The sequence below is a fragment of the Ranitomeya imitator genome, chromosome 6 (genome assembly GCF_032444005.1).
Source record: "Ranitomeya imitator isolate aRanImi1 chromosome 6, aRanImi1.pri, whole genome shotgun sequence".
Classification (NCBI taxonomy): domain Eukaryota; kingdom Metazoa; phylum Chordata; class Amphibia; order Anura; family Dendrobatidae; genus Ranitomeya; species Ranitomeya imitator.
In genome coordinates, this window is record NC_091287.1 from 338,504,151 (window position 1) to 338,524,455 (window position 20,305).

Sequence of the window (20,305 nt, forward strand, 5' to 3'; positions counted from 1 at the left end):
ACTGCATTGATTTTCCATGGTATGCACTGACTTTACCCAGCTCTCCCTGGCTCCAGAATATCTCTGTATACTGCATTGATTTTCCATGGTATGCACTGACTTTACCCAGCTCTCCCTGGCTCCAGAATATCTCTGTATACTGCATTGATTTTCCATGGTATGCACTGACTTTACCCAGCTCTCCCTGGCTCCAGAATATCTCTGTATACTGCATTGATTTTCCATGGTATGCACTGACTTTACCCAGCTCTCCCTGGCTCCAGAATATCTCTGTATACTGCATTGATTTTCCATGGTATGCACTGACTTTACCCAGCTCTCCCTGGCTCCAGAATATCTCTGTATACTGCATTGATTTTCCATGGTATGCACTGACTTTACCCAGCTCTCCCTGGCTCCAGAATATCTCTGTATACTGCATTGATTTTCCATGGTATGCACTGACTTTACCCAGCTCTCCCTGGCTTCTGAATGTCTCTGTATATTGCACTGGCTTTTCTATGCTTCCCCTGGATCTGAGTGTCTTGGTGCAGCACATATAATCCTTTTAGTATGCTTTCTCACCTATCAGCTTGTTTCCACGACCTGTTTTGATGTATCTCATTGTGTGATCCTGGCATCTCTTTGAGTGGTCAGTCTTACCCCTCCCTCACTTTATGACCTTTGCTTAACTCTCTACATCTGGTCTCCCATACCCAGCCACCCCCTCATTCACACCTGATTGCCCTTAACTGGGGATATATTCACATGCAGGAGTCTGCTATAGACTCAGTCTGCTGCAAATTCATCTTTTAACTTCCATCTTTTAAATTACATCTTTTTAATTATGATTCTGAATTAGACTGAATTGGACTGGAATTGACTGGAAGGTAACAGAACACCAACCACTACAATGTTTCGGTTTCTTTTCTCTTTCACCCCCATACTACTTTCCTTCTTACAATCTCCTGCAATCCCTCCTCCTAGTAAGGAACTAGTCATTTCTTCCTCCATACTCCCCAGCCATATCACCTTCTCCTCAGAACTGTTCCTCCACATACAATCCTTTTTATCCAGACACACACGGCCGCATCATGTCCTATCCTGCTCCCACCTTCTAATGATCTGTCTGTTACTCCTCATTGCTGGTGACATATCCCCAAATCCCGGCCCTCCCCAATTCATCCCCACACTCGTTTCTAACCCCCTGCCACGATCCTCCGCACGTTTTCCCAACCACGACAACCTCATAACCATTCATCCAGCCCCCACTCCCCAGCTCCCCCTACTTGGAGCACTATGGAACGCACGCTCCATCTGCAACAAACTGCCATTTATCCATGACCTCTTCATCACCAACAAACTCTCCTTCCTCGGCCTCACTGAAACCTGGCTCACCCCCTCTGACTCGGCCTCTCCAGCTGCGCTCTCCTATGGCGGATTCCACCTCTCTCACACCCCTCGCCCCAGCAACAAACGCGGTGGAGGAGTTGGCTTGCTCCTGTCCGACACCTGCTCCTTTACTCCAATCCCGCTACCACCCTCCGCTACTCTTCCCTCATTTGAGGTGCACTCTGTCCGCATCTATTCCCCCTCCAACCTCCAGCTGGCTGTCATCTACCGCCCCCCAGAACTAGCCATCTCCACCTTTCTCGACCACTTCACCACCTGGCTACTTCATTTCCTCTCTGTTGACATCCCCACTATCATCATGGGTGATTTCAATGTCCCCATTGACACTTTCACCTCAGCTACCTCTAAACTTTTATCACTGACTGCCTCCTTTGGCCTCACTCAATGGTCCTCTGAGGCCACTCACAAAGATGGCCACACGCTGGACCTCATCTTCACCCGCCTCTGCTCCCTTACTAATCTCACTAACACACCCCTCCCCCTGTCTGACCACAACCTACTGACATTCTCGTCCCTCTCCTCTCCTAGTGTGCAACCCCCACTCCACAAACTCACTCACCCTCGCAGAAATCTCAAACATCTCAACTTACAATCACTCTCTGAGTCCCTTCTCCCTCTCACAGACATAGCTTCCCTTCATGACACAGATGCTGCTGCCACTTTTTATAACACCACAATAACAACAACACTCGATTCGGCCGCCCCACTCATGCATAGTAAAACTCGTACAATTAACAGGCAGCCCTGGCTGACCAGCCTGACCAAAGAATTGAGACGGGCTTCCAGGATTGCTGAGCGGAGATGGAAGCGATCCCGCTCTGCCGACCACTTCACTGCATACAAGCAGTCCCTCGCCAGCTTCAAGTCTGCGCTCACTGCCGCAAAACAAACTTACTTCTCATCCCTCATATCCTCCCTGTCCCACAACCCTAAACAGCTTTTCAACACTTTCAATTCTCTACTCCGTCCCCCCGCACCTCCTCCCTCCCCCCTCATTTCTGCTGATGACTTCGCCTCTTTCTTTAAACAGAAGATCGATACGATCAGAGAAAGCTTTGGCCCACAGCGCCCACTACCCCTCTTAGCTGCTCAACCCTGCTCCTCCAAAACCAGCTTCTCCACCATGACAGAAGATCAGCTCTCCACCCTCCTGTCAAGATCACACCTCACCACCTGCACGCTTGACCCGCTTCCATCCCACCTCATCCCTAACCTTTCCACGGTCTTCATCCCAACCCTAAAGCACCTCTTCAACCTCTCACTCACAACAGGTGTCTTTCCCTCATCCTTCAAGCATGCCAAGATCACACCCATCCTCAAAAAGCCCTCCCTCGACCCATCCTCTGTGTCTAGCTATCGCCCAATATCTCTTCTCCCTTATGCCTCCAAATTGCTGGAGCAACACGTCCATCTTGAACTGTCCTCCCACTTCTCCTCCTGCTCCCTCTTTGATCGGTTACAATCAGGCTTCCGTTCCCATCACTCAACTGAAACTGCCCTAACTAAAGTCACCAATGACCTACTAACTGCCAGGAGCAAGCGACACTACTCTGTCCTCCTTCTCCTGGACTTGTCTTCTGCCTTTGACACTGTAGATCACTCCCTTTTGCTACAAATCCTCTCATCCCTTGGCATCACAGACTTGGCCCTTTCCTGGATCTCGTCATATCTGACAGACCGAACATTCAGTGTCTCCCTCCCCCACACCACCTCCTCACTTCGCCCCTTGTCAGTCGGTGTTCCTCAAGGCTCTGTTCTAGGACCCCTACTCTTCTCCATCTACACTTTCGGCCTGGGACAGCTCATAGAATCCCACGGTATGCAGTACCATCTCTACGCTGACGACACGCAGATCTACCTCTCCGGACCTGACCTCTCCTCCTTGCTTACCAAAATCCCGCACTGTCTGTCTGCCATTTCAGCCTTCTTTTCTGCTCGCTTTCTACAACTGAACATGGACAAAACAGAATTCATCATCTTTCCCCCATCTCACTCTACCCCTCCACCAGACCTATCCATCAATGTCAATGGCTGCTCACTATCCCCAGTCCCACACGCCCGGTGCCTCGGGGTGATCCTCGACTCTGCCCTCTCTTTCAAGCCACATATCCAAGCCCTTGCCTCCTCCTGTCGTCTCAAACTCAAAAATATTTCCCGGATCCGTGCTTTCCTTGACCGCAACACTGCAAAAACGCTAGTGCATGCCCTTATCATCTCCCGCCTCGACTACTGCATCCTCCTACTCTCTGGACTCCCCTCTAGCACTCTGGCACCACTCCAATCCATCCTACACTCTGCTGCCCGACTAATCCACCTGTCCCCCCGCTATTCCCCAGCCTCTCCCCTGTGTCAAGCCCTTCACTGGCTTCCTATCGCCCAGAGACTCCAGTTCAAAACCCTCACACTGACATACAAAGCCATCCACAACCTGTCTCCTCCATACATCTGTGACATGGTCTCCCGGTACCTACCTACACGCGACCTCCGATCCTCCCAAGACCTCCTTCTCTACTCCCCTCTCATCTCTTCTTCCCATAACCGCATCCAAGACTTCTCCCGTGCTTCCCCCATACTCTGGAACTCTCTACCCCAACACATCAGACTTGCGCCTACCATAGAAACATTCAAAAAGAACCTGAAGACTCATCTCTTCCGACAAGCCTACAGCCTGCAGTGATCCTCAACCTACTGAACAGCCGTACAGCCAGCTCTTCCCTCTCCTAGTGTATCCTCACCCACCCCCTGCAGACTGTGAGCCCTCGCGGGCAGGGTCCTCCCTCCTTATGTACTCGTGTGCCTTGTTATCTGCTCATGTTTAATGTATTTGTCTATATTTGCCCCGTATTCACATGTAAAGCGCCATGGAATAAATGGCGCTATAAAAATGTATAATAATAATAAATAAAAGTGAACCTGGAAATTATAGGCCAGTAAGTCTAACCTCTATTGTTGGTAAAATATTTGAAGGGTTTCTGAGGGATGTTATTCTGGATTATCTCAATGAGAATAACTGTTTAACTCCATATCAGCATGGGTTTATGAGAAATCGCTCCTGTCAAACCAATCTAATCAGTTTTTATGAAGAGGTAAGCTATAGACTGGACCACGGTGAGTCATTGGACGTGGTATATCTCGATTTTTCCAAAGCGTTTGATACCGTGCCGCACAAGAGGTTGGTACACAAAATGAGAATGCTTGGTCTGGGGGAAAATGTGTGTAAATGGGTTAGTAACTGGCTTAGTGATAGAAAGCAGAGGGTGGTTATAAATGGTATAGTCTCTAACTGGGTCGCTGTGACCAGTGGGGTACCGCAGGGGTCAGCATTGGGACCTGTTCTCTTCAACATATTCATTAATGATCTGGTAGAAGGTTTACACAGTAAAATATCGATATTTGCAGATGATACAAAACTATGTAAAGCAGTTAATACAAGAGAAGATAGTATTCTGCTACAGATGGATCTGGATAAGTTGGAAACTTGGGCTGAAAGGTGGCAGTTGAGGTTTAACAATGATAAATGTAAGGTTATACACATGGGAAGAGGGAATCAATATCACCATTACACACTGAACGGGAAACCACTGGGTAAATCTGACAGGGAGAAGGACTTGGGGATCCTAGTTAATGATAAACTTACCTGGAGCAGCCAGTGCCAGGCAGCAGCTGCCAAGGCAAACAGGATCATGGGGTGCATTAAAAGAGGTCTGGATACACATGATGAGAGCATTATACTGCCTCTGTACAAATCCCTAGTTAGACCGCACATGGAGTATTGTGTCCAGTTTTGGGCACCGGTGCTCAGGAAGGATATAATGGAACTAGAGAGAGTACAAAGGAGGGCAACAAAATTAATAAAGGGGATGGGAGAACTACAATACCCAGATAGATTAGCGAAATTAGGATTATTTAGTCTAGAAAAAAGACGACTGAGGGGCGATCTAATAACCATGTATAAGTATATAAGGGGACAATACAAATATCTCGCTGAGGATCTGTTTATACCAAGGAAGGTGACGGGCACAAGGGGGCATTCTTTGTGTCTGGAGGAGAGAAGGTTTTTCCACCAACATAGAAGAGGATTCTTTACTGTTAGGGCAGTGAGAATCTGGAATTGCTTGCCTGAGGAGGTGGTGATGGCGAACTCAGTCGAGGGGTTCAAGAGAGGCCTGGATGTCTTCCTGGAGCAGAACAATATTGTATCATACAATTATTAGGTTCTGTAGAAGGACGTAGATCTGGGTATTTATTATGATGGAATATAGGCTGAACTGGATGGACAAATGTCTTTTTTCGGCCTTACTAACTATGTTACTATGTTACTATGTTACTATTTTACGAAAACAGGAAAACACATATTTGGTAGACGCCTTGCTACACATCAGGAGAGATTTAAACTAGAGCATTATGGAATGGAAAATATACAACCAGGAAGAAATTTGCAGCTAATTAATTTTTTTGAGAACCCAGCTAATAGAAGTGGAGAGGAAGAACAAAAAACAACAAACTGAACGAAAATAGAGGAGCAAAAGAAACCGACTACAAACTAAAATGTGTCTATACCAATGCACAGAGCATGGGAAACAAACAAGGAGAATTGGAGCTTCTAACACAGGAAGAGAGATATGATGTCATAGGCATCACTGAAACTTGGTGGGATGATTCACATGCTTTGAAGATAAACCGCGAAGGCTACAACTTATTTATTAGAAACAGGATTAACAAGAAGGCAGGAGGTGTTGCATTGTATGTTAGGAAAATGTATATCTCCACAGAGATCCAAGCTTTAGAGACTGGTAGCTCTGTAGAAACAGGGTAGGAATTCAAGGAGACAAGAACAGAAAGGAGGTGTTTGCTATAGGCCACCTGGACAGACTGAAGATATGGATGAACTCTTTTTACATTCCCTAGTCACACCCAGGCCTGATTACTGCCACAATCAAGAAATCATTTAAATAGGACATGCCTGACAAAGTGAAGTAGACCAAAAGAACCTCAAAAGCTAGACAACATGCCACGATCCAAAGAAATTCTGAAACAAATGAGAAACAAAATAATTGAGATCTATCCATCTGGGAAAGGTTATAAAGCCATTTCTCAAGCTTTGGGACTCCATTGAACCCAAGTGAAGGCCATTATCCACAAATGGCGATAACATGGAACAGTGGTGAATCTTCTCAGGAGTGACCGGAGGACCAAAATTACCCCAATAGTTCAGCATTTACTGATCCAAGAGGTCACAAAGACCCCACAGAAACATCCAAAGAACTGCAGGCCTCACTTGCCTCAGTTAAGGTCAGTGTTCATGGCTCTACCATAAGAAGGAGACTGAGTAAAAATGGCCTGCATGGCAGAGTTCCAAGATGAAAACCACTGGTGAGCAATAAGAACACAAAGGCTTGTCTCAGTTTTGCCAGAAAACATCTTGATGATCCCCAAGACTTTTGGGAGAATACTCTGGACTGACAAAAGTTGAATTTTTTTGGAAGGTGTATGTCCCATTACATCTGGTATAGAAGTAAGGCTGGTTTCACATTTGCGTTTTTTGCCGCTGCGTTTTAGCGCAAAAAAAGTATGCGGTTTTTTCCTATACTTAACATTAAAAACACATGCGTTTTTTTGCATGCGTTTTGCCGCGTTTTGCCGCCGCATACGTCTTTTCTATGCATGCGTTGTGTTGCAGAAATGCAACATGTAATTTCTAGCGGCGTTTTTTTGCCGCAAAAAAACCTATTACTGTCTATGTAAACGCATGCGTTTTTAAGCACATGCGTTTGCGTGCGTTTTTAAATGCATGCGTTGTAATAGAAAAACACAAGAATACACACTGATAAGCCAACCCCAAACCCTAACCCTTACCCTAAGGGATCCTAACCCTAACCATTAGGGTTAGGGTTAGGATCCCTTAGGGTTAAGGATAGGGTTAGGATCCCTTAGGGCAGAGATGTCAAACTGCATTCCTCGAGGGCCGCAAACCGGTCATGTTTTCAGGATTTCCTTGTATTGCACAGGGTGCTGGAATCATTCTGTGCAGGTGATTAAATTATCACCTGTGCAATACAAGGAAATCCTGAAAACATGACCTGTTTGCGGCCCTCGAGGAATGCAGTTTGACACTTCTGCCTTAGGGTTAGGATCCCTAGGGTTACTAGGGATCCTAACCCTAGCTATTTCTGTTTATAGTGGGTTTTCTTGTTGATTTTGATGATTGGCAGCTGTCACACACTTCTCATCATGCGTTTTAAAAACGCAAATGCAGGAAAAAACGCATGTAAATGCGTCAAAATGCCGCATTTGTATTAAAACATGCAAAAACGCATGCGTCTAAAAAACGCTGCGTTTTAACGCATTTACATGTGTTTTTTTCACCACATGCATTTACGTTTAAAACGCTGCGTTTTTAAACGCAAATGTGAAACCAGCCTTACACAGCATTTCAGAAAAGGAACATCATACCAACAGTAAAATATTGTGGTGGTAGTTTGATGGTCTGGAGCTGTTTTGCTGCTTCAGAATCTGGAAGACTTGCTGTGGTAAATGAAACCATGAATACTGCGGTCTGCCAAAAAATCCTAAAGGAGAATATCCGGCCATCTGTTCGTGACTTCAAGCTCAAGCACACTTGGGTTGTGCAGTAGGACAATTATCCAAAACACACCAGCAAGTCCACCTCCGAATGGCTTAAGAAAAACAAAATTAAGACTTTAGAGTGGCCTAGTCAAAGTCCTGACCTTAATCCTATTGAGATGCAGTAGTATGACCCTAAAAAGGCAGTTTATGCTAAGAAACCCTCCAATGTGGCCGTGTGCAACAATTCTGCCAAGATGAGTGGGTCAAAATTCCTCCAGAGCGTTGTAAAAGACTCACTGCCAGTTATCACAACTGCTTGATTGCAGTAGATCCTTCTAAGGCCGGCCTCACACTCAGCGTATAAAAATACAGTTCGTTATTTACGGCCGTAATACGCAGAAAAGTCCCCAAAATAGTGGTCCGTATGTCATCCGTAGGCAGGGTGGGTCAGCGTATTTTGTGCTTGGCCTCCTCCGTATGTAATCTGTATGGCATCCGTACTGCGCGATTTTCTCGCAGGCTTGCAAAACCGACATACGGACATACAATGGATCCATGTGCTCAAAAAATCGTAAAAACATATACACTGTCTAGATATATATATGTCAGTGAGACATATGTGTATATATATATATATATATATATATATATATATTAACATTAATATATCATATAGCGCTAGATAGCTTAAAAGCCGGTAATTCAATTGCCGGCTTTTCCCATCTCCTTCTCAAACCCGACATGATATGAGACATGGTTTACATACAGTAAACCATCTCATATTCCTTCTATTTTTGCATATTCCACACTACTAATGTTAGTAGTGGGTCTGTGCAAAATTTGGGCGCTCTAGCTATTAAATTGAAGGGTTAAATCGAGGAAAAAATTGGCGTGGGCTCCCGCGCAATTTTCTCCGCCAGAATGGTAAAGGCAGTGACTGAGGGCAGATATTAATAGCCTGGAGAGGGTCCATGGTTTTTGCCCCCCCCGGGCTAAAACATCTGCCCCCAGCCACCCCAGAAAAGGCACATCTGCAAGATGCACCTATTCTGGCACTTGGCCACTCTCTTCCCATTCCCGTGTAGCGGTGGGATATGGGGTAATGAAGGGTTAATGTCACCTTGCTATTGTAAGGTGACATTAAGCCAGATTAATAATGGAGAGGCGTCAATTATGACACCTATCCATTATTAATCCAATAGTATGAAATGGTTAAAAACAAACACACACACACTTTATTACAAAGTATTTTAATGAAATAAATACACAGGTTGTTGTAATATTTTATTATACTAGAAATCCACCTGAAGACCCTCGTTCAAAGTTCCCATGCTCGAGTTCATGTGAGGACATCCAGCAGAGGGCGCATCACCGTGACTGAAGGTAACTACAGGTCATTGACCTACAATCCATTCATTCCCCGGGGTTTTACAGACAGGAGCACAGCTGCATTAGCAGAGGTTCTGCTTGTAAAATTAGTTAACCCCTTCAGATGGATTTACATCGTTGGACGTGACAGAACGACGGAAGGTATGGGATATTGTTTTTTTATTTTACCTTTTTAAAGAACGAGGATTATCAGTATAATAAAATATTACAACAACCTGTGTATTTATTTCATTAAAATACTTTGTAATAATGTGTGTGTTTTTTTAACCATTTCATACTATTGGATTAATAATGGATAGGTGTCATAATTGATGTGCCTTTTCTGGGCTGGCTGGGGGCAGATGTTTTTAGCCGGGGGGGGGGGCAAAAACCATGGACCCTCTCCAGGCTATTAACATCTGCCCTCAGTCACTGGCTTTACCATTCTGGCAGAGAAAATTGCGCGGGAGCCCACGCCAATTTTTTCCGCGGTTTAACCCTTTAATTTAATAGCTAGAGCGCCCAAATTTTGCACATACACACTACTAACATGAGTAGTGTGGAATATGCAAAAAAAAAAAGGGATATGAGATGGTTTACTGTATGTAAACCATGTCTCATATCATGTCGGGTTTGAGAAGGAGATAGGAAAAGCCGGCAATTGAATTACCAGCTTTTAAGCTATCTAGCACTGTATGAAATATTAATATATATATATATATATATATTTATGTGTCTCACTGATATATATATATATATATATCCCTATACTATGTGTGGAACTTTATCTTCGCTATTCTATTCTAACCTGTCAGTGATTTTACTGTACACCGCACTGAATTGCCGGCTTTTCTATAGAACACCGCTGCGTATTTCTCGCAAGTCACACTGCTGGTCCGTGTGTAATCCGTATTTTTCTGGCCCCCATAGACTTTCATTGGCGTATTTTTTGCGCAATACGGTGACAAACGCAGCGTTTTTTTTTCGGCCGTAGAAGACCGTATAATACGGATCAGTAAAATACGGCAGATAGGAGCTGGGGCATAGAGAAGCATTGTACCGTATGCAATCTGTATTTTCTGCACCTCTCTTATGTCCGTAAAACACGCTAGTGTGAGGCCGGCCTAAGGGTGGCCAAAACAGTTATTAGGTTTAGGGGGCTACTACTTTTTCACACAGGGCTCTGTAAGTTTGGATTTCTTTTCCCTTAATAATAAAAACCTTCATTTATAAACAGAATTTTGTGATTACCTGTTATCTTTGTGTAATATTTAATAAATTGGTTTGGTGATCTGAAACATTGAAGTGTGATAAACATGCAAAACAATAGGAGATCAGGAAGGGGGCAAACACTTTTTCGCGCAACTTTGTCTGCCTTACCTCGGAGACACATGTCATAAATTCTTTCCAAATACCTCTGGCGAATTTTTCAAAACATTCTATACACAGAACCTAATTCTTTTCTCTATCTTTGGTCCCTAGCAGTGCATCACTGTTTACAGAGAGGCAGACATGCTGTTCCTAAGTCAGGCAAAGCTGGAGGACAGACCACACTGCGGAGCTGGTGTGGTAGCCTTATTGGTTTTACCCAAATTTAAAACGTTGACCAGTATTCATAAGAGACCTATTCTGGGACATTATGTGTTTCCATTTTGTTATCTGTTAATTTGAAAGGGAGTGCTCAAGTCATTCACGTACTTTGTGTGGGTGCACTTATCATCAGCACATGTTTGATTTCTCCATTCACAGCAATGGTTCCACTTGCAAATGATGTGCCCATCTTACTTTGGTCCTACAAAACGTTAACCATTGAAAATATATTGTTTTAAACTAGAACATAAATAACAGAAGCATTTTAATTATATCATACACTCTTGATGTATGGTCCATTACTTCTTAGTTTACAGGTCAGTGTCCTTCCTGGGTCATCTAGCCTGTCCCTACTACACACCTATCCATTCCCATATTCTCTTTGAATTGATTGTTAGACATCTGACTTCATGCACAGTGATCTATTTATTTTTAGGAGAGAATTGTATTTTTATATGGTTGCATGCATGGCCTCAGCTCAAAAGCATTTATGAAGGACCACGTGCCGGTGCCATAAAAAGGGTGGCTTGCACAAAAATATTGATTTTTTTTTTTGCCCATTTTCAGGCATCCTCGATGCTTTTCCTGAAAGCCGGCAGCTCTTACAGGAGGTGACTGGCCACCGCAGTCCATTGGATTCATTATAAATTACAGCAGGAATTTATGTACAATATAGTGGAAATCTATGGAGGCTCATAACTATTGAAGTTTTTGGTTTTGAATGAATGGGCAGTCCAGGTTTACTGACCATATTAAGAAGGGTGCACCTCTTCAAAGGAATCTGTCTGATTTTGCTACACTATCTGAGAGCAGCATTTTACCAAAACTACAGCAAGCAGTCCAGCAAGTGACACATGACTGGAATCAGGGTCTCTGTCTCTACATTATGCTGCACACAGATTTGGTGGCACTGACCTTGCAACATTTTTAACCTATGCGCCGAAATTTACACTGATTTGTAGAATTATAATTGGAAGCAAATATGAGATCAATCCATGAACACAGGCTTATAAAATCTCATCTGTGATATCATTAAAATCCATCATTTAATAATCATTTTAATTCTTATAATCTATGACAACATCATTTTAATCTGTCATTCATAATACTTGATAGCAGAATGTTCTATTAAAACCATGATCATGAGAATGACTATATTAAAGGAAATTCATTTTCATTTATAGATGACCAGTTATAATAATACAGAAAGGGCACTTACTTCACTCCCGTGCAGAATAAAAGATATGTTTTTACTCGGTGGGTAGAATCCATAAGTTTTGCCTAAACTTTGTGGAATGTCACAGTAATGTCTATAAAAAGTAAAATCAGTTTTGTGTTATTGAATGCAAAAAGTCCAACATAGAATCAGAAAAAAATCTTCCAGGTTTATTGAGTTATTTAGCGGATAAAACAATCCTTTATATCTATATATATATATATCTAGATGGTGGCCCGATTCTAATGCACTGGGTATTCTAGAATATGTATGTATGTATATATCAGCCACATAGTATATAGCAAATATTACGTGGCCTGTGCTATATACTATGTGGCTGCTATATACAGTTATATGAAAAAGTTTGGGCACCGCTATTAATCTTAAGCTTAATGTTTTATAAAAAATTGTTTTTTTTGCAACAGCTATTTCAGTTTCATATATCTAATAACTGTTGGACACAGTAATGTTTCTGCCTTGAAATGAGGTTTATTGTACTAACAGAAAATGTGCAATCTGCATTCAAACAAAATTTGACAGGTGCATAAGTATGGGCACCCTTATTTTCTTATTTTAAATACTCCTACCTACTTTTTACTGACTTACTAAAGCATTTTTTTTGGTTTTCTAACCTCATTGAGCTTTGAACTTCATAGCCAGGTGTATGCAATCATGAGAAAAGCTACTTTAAGTGGCCACTTGCAAGTGGCGGGATTTAAATCCTGCTTCGCTGATTGCTCGCTCCCAGCTGGCGCGACCAATCAGCGACATTGGCGCGGGATTTAAATCCTGCTTCGCTGATTGGTCGCGCCCAACCGACATTGGCGTGGGTTTTAAATCCTGCTTCGCTGATTGGTAGCGCCCAGCTGGCGCGCACGACCAATCAGCGACATTGGCACGGGATTTAAATCCCGCTTCGCTGATTGGTAGCGCCCAGCCAGTGCTCGCGACCAATCAGCGACATTGATGCGGGATTTAAATCCCGCTTCGCTGATTGCTCGCGCCCAGCCAGAGCGCCCAATCAGCGACATTGGCGCGAGATTTAAATCCCGCTTCACTGATTGGTAGCGCCCAGCCGGTGCTCGCAACCAATCAGCGACATTGGCGCAGGATTTAAATCCCGCTTCGCTGATTGGTAGCTCCCAGCCGGCGCAACCAATCAGCGAAGCGGGATTTAAATCCCGCGTCAATGTCGCTGATTGGTCGCGAGCACTGGCTGGGCGCTACCAATCAGCGAAGCGGGATTTAAATCTCGCGCCAATATCACTGATTGGTCGTGGCGGCTGGGTGCGAGCAATCAACGAAGCGGGATTTAAATCCCGCGGCAATGTCACTGATTGGTCTCGCCGGCTGGGTGCTACCAATCAGTGAAGCAGGATTTAAATCCCACGCCAATGTCGGATGGGCGAGACCAATCAGCGAAGCGGGATTGAAATCCCGCCCCAATGTCGCTTATTGGTAGCGCCCAGCCGGCGCGACCAATCAGCGAAGCGGGATTTAAATCCCACGCCAAGGTCGGCTGGGCGAGACCTATCAGGGAAGCGGGATTTAAATCCCGCGCCAATGTCGCTGATTGGTCGTGCCGGCTGGGAGCTACCAATCAGCAAAGCGGGATTTAAATCCCGCGCCAATGTCGATGATGGATTGCGAGCACCGGCTGTGCGCTACCAATCAGCTAAACGGGATTTAAATCTCGCGCCAATGTCGCTTATTGGGCGCGCCGGCGGGGCGCGAGCAATCAGCGAGGCGAGATTTAAATCCCGCGTCAATGTCGCTGATTGGTCGCGAGCACAGGCTGGGCGCTACCAATCAGGGAAGCGGGATTTAAATCCCACGCCAATGTCGCTGATTGGTCGCGCCGGCTGGGAGCGAGCAATCAGCGAAGCGGGATTAAAATCCCGCGGCAATGTCGCTGATTGGTCGCGCCGGCTGGGCGCTACCAATCAGCGAAGCGGGATTTAAATCACACGCCAATGTCGGCTGGGCGAGACCAATCAGCGAAGCGGGATTTAAATCCCACCCCAATGTCGCTGATTGGTAGCGCGCAGCCGGCGCAACCAATCAGCGAAGCAGGATTTAAATCCCACGCCAAGGTCGGCTGGGCGCTACCAATCAGTGAAGCAGGATTTAAATCCCGCGGCAATGTCGCTGATTGGTCTCGCGAGATGATGACGTAGTGGTCTCGCGAGACCGCCACATCATCATCTCGCGAGACCGCAATGCATGGACCGGTCACCGGAGCGAGGAGCGGTAAAGGCCGGTTCTGGATGCGGGGGCCGACGGAAGGTGAGTATATAACGATTTTTTATTTTTTTTAACATTAGATCTTTTTACTATTGAGGCTGCATAGGCAGCCTCAATAGTAAAAAGTTGGTCACACAGGGTTAATAGCAGCATTAAAGGAGTGCGTTACACCGCGGCATAACTTGGTGTAACGCAGCCATTAACCCTGTGTGAGCGCTGACTGGAGGGGAGTATGGAGCGGGCACTGAATGCGGGGAGGAAGGACTGTGCCCGTCGCTGATTGGTCGTGGCTGTTTTGCCGCGACCAATCAGCGACTTGGATTCCATGACAGACAGAGGCCGCGACCAATGAATATCCATGACAGACAGAAGGACAGACAGACAGAAAGATGGAAGTGACCCTTAAACAATTATATAGTAGATTGCCTAAGGGGTACTTCCGTCTGTTTGTCTTTCTGTCTGTAACGGAAATCCCGCGTCGCTGATTGTCAGCTGATTGACCAGTCAGCGACAGGCACAGTCCGGCCGCGAATTCGCCCCTTCCTACTCTCTGTCAGTGCCCCCTCCAGACAGCACTCACACAGGATTAATGGCTGTCCGTTAACGCTGCTATTAACCCTGTGTGACCAACTGTTTACTATTGATGCTGCCTATGCAGCATCAATAGTAAAAAGATCTAATGTTAAAAATAATAAAACAAATTAAAATAACATTATATTCTCACCTTCCGGCGCCTTTCCCGTTACTCGCGACGCTCCGGTCCATGCATTGCGGTCTTGCGAGATGATGACGTAGCGGTCTCGCGAGACCGCTACGTCATCATCTCGCGAGACCGCAATGCATTCTTGGGACCGGAGCATTGTGAGGAGCATCGGTAAACGCGTGGGCTGGATCCAGGGGCCTTCGGAAGGTGAGTATATAACTATTTTTTATTTTAATTGTTTTTTTTACAGGGATATGGTGCCCACATTGCTATATACTAGGTGGGCTGTGCTATATACTACGTGGGTTGTGTTAGATACTAAGGTGCTGTTCTCTATACTACGTGGGCTGTGTTATATACTGCATGGGCTGTGTTATATACTACATGAGCTGTGGTATATACTGCATGGGCTGTGTTGTATACTGCGTGGGCTCTTATATACTGCGTCGCTGTGCTCTACGTGTTATATACTGCATGAGCTGTGCTCTATACTACGTGGGCTGTGTTATATACTACGTGGGTTGTGTTATATAATGCTTGAGCTTTGTTATATACTGCGTGGGCTGTGTTATATACTGCATGGGCTGTGTTATATACTGCGTGGATTGTTATATACTATGTGGCCGTGCAATATATTGCGTGGCTGGGAAATATACTACATATCTGTGTTATATACTGCGTGAGCTGTGCTATATACTACGTAGCTGTGCAATATAGGTGGCTGGGGAATATACTACGTGGCTGTGCTATATACTACGTGGCTGTGTTATATACTACGTGACCTGTATTATATACTACGTGGGCTGTGTTATATACTATGTGGGCTGTGCTATATACTACGTGGGCTGTATGCTACTTGGCTGTGCTATATTTCTCTGCTGTATCTGTGCATCATGAATCGTGGTATGTGTTAAAGAGGGGGGCCCACTGAGACTCTTTCGCCCCAGGGCCCTCAAAAACCTGGAGCAGACCCTGGCTTCACTGAATGGTCACACTCGGCCGCGAACAATCAGCGACAGGCGCAGTCCGGCCGCGAATTGGCACAGAATTTGAACCACACTTCGCTAATTGGTCGCGCCCGGGCCGGCTGAATCCGGTGTATAATTGCATTATTTTTAAAACTTCTTAAATAAACTACATACATATTCTAGAATACCCGATGCGTTAGAATCGGGCCACCATCTAGTCATTATATATTATCTTATTTAGTGGTCTACCGATCAGTGCACACAGATTCATTGGCATTGGTAGAGTCCTATGGGCCCTGATGCAAAATTTGGACTTGGGCCTCCATCAACATATTGGGCAGATGTGGATGAGAAAATAGAAAAAATGCGGCAGCACTCACCAGCTTTGGTGTGGTCTAAGTCCTTTATAAAGACATGTGGAACATCACCATTTTCTTCACGGCACGGGGGAGTGTGAAAAGGGAGGAGGTGAGCACGGATCGACGACGGCCGTTTCCAATTGGGCAGATGTACAGGCCCTTATAATAATGTCATTCCTCTGTTCCCATATCTTCTAATAATGCCCGTCCGGGACTCTATCCTTCAATAATGGCCCTCTTCCTGGCCCATATCCTGTATTAATGCCCTCCATCCTGTAATAATGTCCCCCCGTCCGGGCCTCTATCCTGTAATAATGTCCCCATCCTGGACCCTATCCTTTAATTATGGCCCTTTTCCTGGCCCCTTTCCTGTAATAATGTCATCCATCCTGTAATAATGTCCCCCATCCTGGCCCCTATCCTTTAATAATGACCATCTTCCTGACCTCTATCCTTTAATAATGTCTCCTATTCTGGCCCCTATTCTTTAATAATGCCCCCTTCCTGGCCCCTATCAGCAATGGTGTCAGCGACCCGATTCCATAGGCCCAGTCACACTCGCACCGCCTGCGAACATGATCGTTATGCCCCTGCACACTATTAGTCCACACATATTTGCTGGGCAGCTCAGCACCGGCTAAACAATTTGAACATAATTTATGACACAAAAGTGACATATCTCACGATAGAAATGTGCTGCCGTCACTGGCACAAGATAGCTGATAGATGCACTAAATCTGTTAAGCTGCCCACACCGCGTACAAAATTCCAGCTTGGTAAATCGGCCTTTTGTATCTACAAAATAAATAATGTTCTATCTTTTAGGCACACACATAAATACATTAACATCCAATGAATTAAATACCTCTTGCACGAACTCCAGGTGGGGCTCCCGATCACTAGCACCGTTTTATTCTTGTGTTTATGGCTATGAATAGAATAACCAAACCAGGCATAATCATGTTCTCCAGAAATACTCCAGTCCGCCTCCTCCACATATAGACGGCCTTGGGAAAGACGTAGCAGTCACTACATGCCGTAATGCCATACAGACATAAGTCCCCAATGTGTCCGGCACGGACGTGACGTCTATCAACCTCTATAACTATCACCTTTCGTGGATCTTCTAGGTCTTGAATAAAATGCAGCCACTAAACCTCTCTGCTTTCCTCCACCAGGTGCGTAAGGTGAACCGACCACCAGGTCTAGTCTCTTGTCTCTGTTCACATCAGCAGAAAGTAGTGTCCATCCGAAGTTACAATACGAGAACTGCAATGTGAATACTATATGGTTTACTTACGAGATGGAACGGTAAATGTACAATTTCATCTGTAAGAATTACTCACTTGGCATTTTATGGTGACATTCGGGTGAGATGAGAAACCAGTTTCCTTTGACCCATAATACACATACACAGAACCCTAGAATCAAGTAATGTAACAAACAAAAATATCATAAAATATCACCAAAATCAGTGAAGGGTGAAACCATTTAATTAATACATAGTGATTATTGGAGAATTTTAAGACATTGATACCATCTCTAAAGATCTGGATTGGAAGTATTGATTACTATTCAAATAGTATGGATTTTAGAAAGGTGTAAAGAAACTTTAAAGGGAATCTGTTACCAGATTTTTGTCACCTAATGTGAGAGCAGCATGATGTAAGGATATAGTCCATGATTCCCAGCAATTTGTCACTTACTGTGCTGCTTAGGCTGTCGTTTTGATAAAATCACTTTTATCAGCAGGAGGTTATCAGTAGAGGACTAGTAAACGTTCTGCCATGTAGTCCTCTATATTCATGAGATCTGTATAACCTTGCCCCCGCCACTGATTGGCAGCTGTCTGTGTACACTGAGCATAGGCAGAAACAGGCTCTCTGTGTACACTGTCTATTGACAGTGAGCTGCTTATCACAAGAGGGGGTGTGGTCGGATGAGTGCTAGTGCGCCAGCTAGTCACAGCAATGGTCCTACAGATAAAATCTTCACTGTAAGTATAAACATCAGCACACAGCTTGATAAATAAAGCCCCCGTCACACATAGCGAGATCGCTAGCGAGATCGCTGCTGAGTCACAAGTTTTGTGACCCAACAGCGACCTCAGTAGCGATCTCGCTATGTGTGACACGTAGCAGCGACCAGGCCCCTGCTGTGAGATCGCTGGTCGTGTCGGAATGGCCTGGACTGTTTTTTGATCGTTGAGGTCCCGCTGGGTAGCACACATCGCTGTGTTTGACACCTTACCAACGACCTCGTTGACAGGACGTCCCATTGAATCGTCATGAAATAGCATCGTTGTACAGGTCGCTACAGGTCGCCGCATCGCTGCTGCGTCGTTGGGGAGATCTCACTGTTTGACATCTCACCAGCGACCACATAGCGACGCAGCAACGATCCCTGACAGGTCGTATCGTCGTCGGGATCGCTTAAGCGTCGCTATGTGTGACGGGGCCTTAATACATCACTGAATTCTGTGTTTTAGCACCTACCTTATGATGTCCTCAGATTACATGGCAAAAACCTGTTGACTGATTCCCTTTAAGATTGTGGAATATGTCTTTTACCGGTCTAATTTTTATTCAAATGAATAACTAGGCCAATTTGATTTTCTATAATATCTACTGATTTCTCATGGGGTTATTGGCTTGATTATATTGGTTTTTGTCTCGCTTTAGCATTGATTATTGGCACAAATGAATTTTTTTTTTATTTTGTAACACAAATAGGTGACTTGTCATGTTTCATATTAATTAGTAGTCTATGGATGCTTTATAGCACATAATTCTCATTTTCTTACTTTGTATGTAAGTTGATTAGACCCAACAGAAGGAGCTCCAACAGCAAGGTCTAGTTGCCCATCCACATTGAAGTCCAACACTGCCACAGAAGAGCCAAATCTGCCACCGGGCTGTGGAGTAAAAGTAAGTACATGGCAGTCTATACCAGATGAGTTTCATTTAGGGTCTATATTTGCTCGATTTACCTTATGGCCGGTGAAAATCTCAGACGGCCTTTCCTTTACCATAAACACAACATTATTCGCAGACAATAAAGCAAATGATTTTAGAGTTGATTAACCTATGGTTGGTTCTATAATATATCCTTAAGTTCAGCAGGTTTCGTTGATCAGTACCCAACATACCAGGTTCTGACTGTATGAACCAACCTTGCACCATTTGGCACTATCATACACATCTCCTATTAAGTTCACATGGCATCATATTTCGGAGATTTTAGCAATAGAGTATTGCCATAGTTGTCGTCACGTACATCTCCTCACCTTCCTGGCTATTTATTCAATTATTGTACTTCTTATTACCTCAGAACCTCTCAGTAGGACATCCGCATTCTTATCCAAGTCCATGTTATCGGGAGGAAGTCCTGATTCATTACTGTAGACAATATACACACAGCCAACTTGAACATTGCCCAAAGTGCCGCAGCCGGGGGCTCCTACTACTAAATCCTCCCAGCCATCATTGTTAAGATCACCCGTGGTGACAGACCTGTGAAAATATTACTTTGTAAGTCTTTTCCATATACATATTTTTGAATTCAGAGTGAATGTCCAGAAATAAATGAACTATTAGCAGAGAATACACACTATTTGAGAAAAAGTATGAGGACTCCCACCCTAATTATTTGTTTTAGGTTTGTCACATGAGGTCACATTGCCATTGTATGTGGCCCCCAACATCCCGCTCACAGATCTGCTTGACTGGTAGCTGCGCACATGCGTTTTCTATGTCAGAGATAAGAGGATCGTGAGAGCAAGGACAGGTAGGTAGTCCTAGTACACGGTGTGGCAGAATTGGGGATTCCTCACTCAAAAAAAGAATAAAATTAGGTGGCCATGTACTTGTTTATGGGAGCAGTAGATCAATCCGTACAA

At 44.5% G+C, this 20,305-nt stretch overlaps 1 protein-coding gene across 2 annotated transcripts in view; it reads right to left on the reverse strand.

The window, feature by feature from the left end:
- The window catches only part of GPLD1 (glycosylphosphatidylinositol specific phospholipase D1), a 128,084-nt gene that overhangs the window by 19,307 nt on the left and 88,472 nt on the right, over nucleotides 1-20,305 (reverse strand). For both annotated transcript variants that reach the window (XM_069730873.1, XM_069730872.1), the window contains 7 exons: nucleotides 19,733-19,919; nucleotides 19,211-19,321; nucleotides 17,754-17,828; nucleotides 17,520-17,676; nucleotides 17,273-17,414; nucleotides 12,137-12,227; nucleotides 11,026-11,119 (listed from right to left, as the gene is read on the reverse strand). In XM_069730873.1, the coding sequence (XP_069586974.1) occupies nucleotides 11,026-11,119; nucleotides 12,137-12,227; nucleotides 17,273-17,414; nucleotides 17,520-17,676; nucleotides 17,754-17,828; nucleotides 19,211-19,321; nucleotides 19,733-19,919 (857 nt within the window). The remainder of the gene's footprint in view (nucleotides 1-11,025; nucleotides 11,120-12,136; nucleotides 12,228-17,272; nucleotides 17,415-17,519; nucleotides 17,677-17,753; nucleotides 17,829-19,210; nucleotides 19,322-19,732; nucleotides 19,920-20,305) is intronic.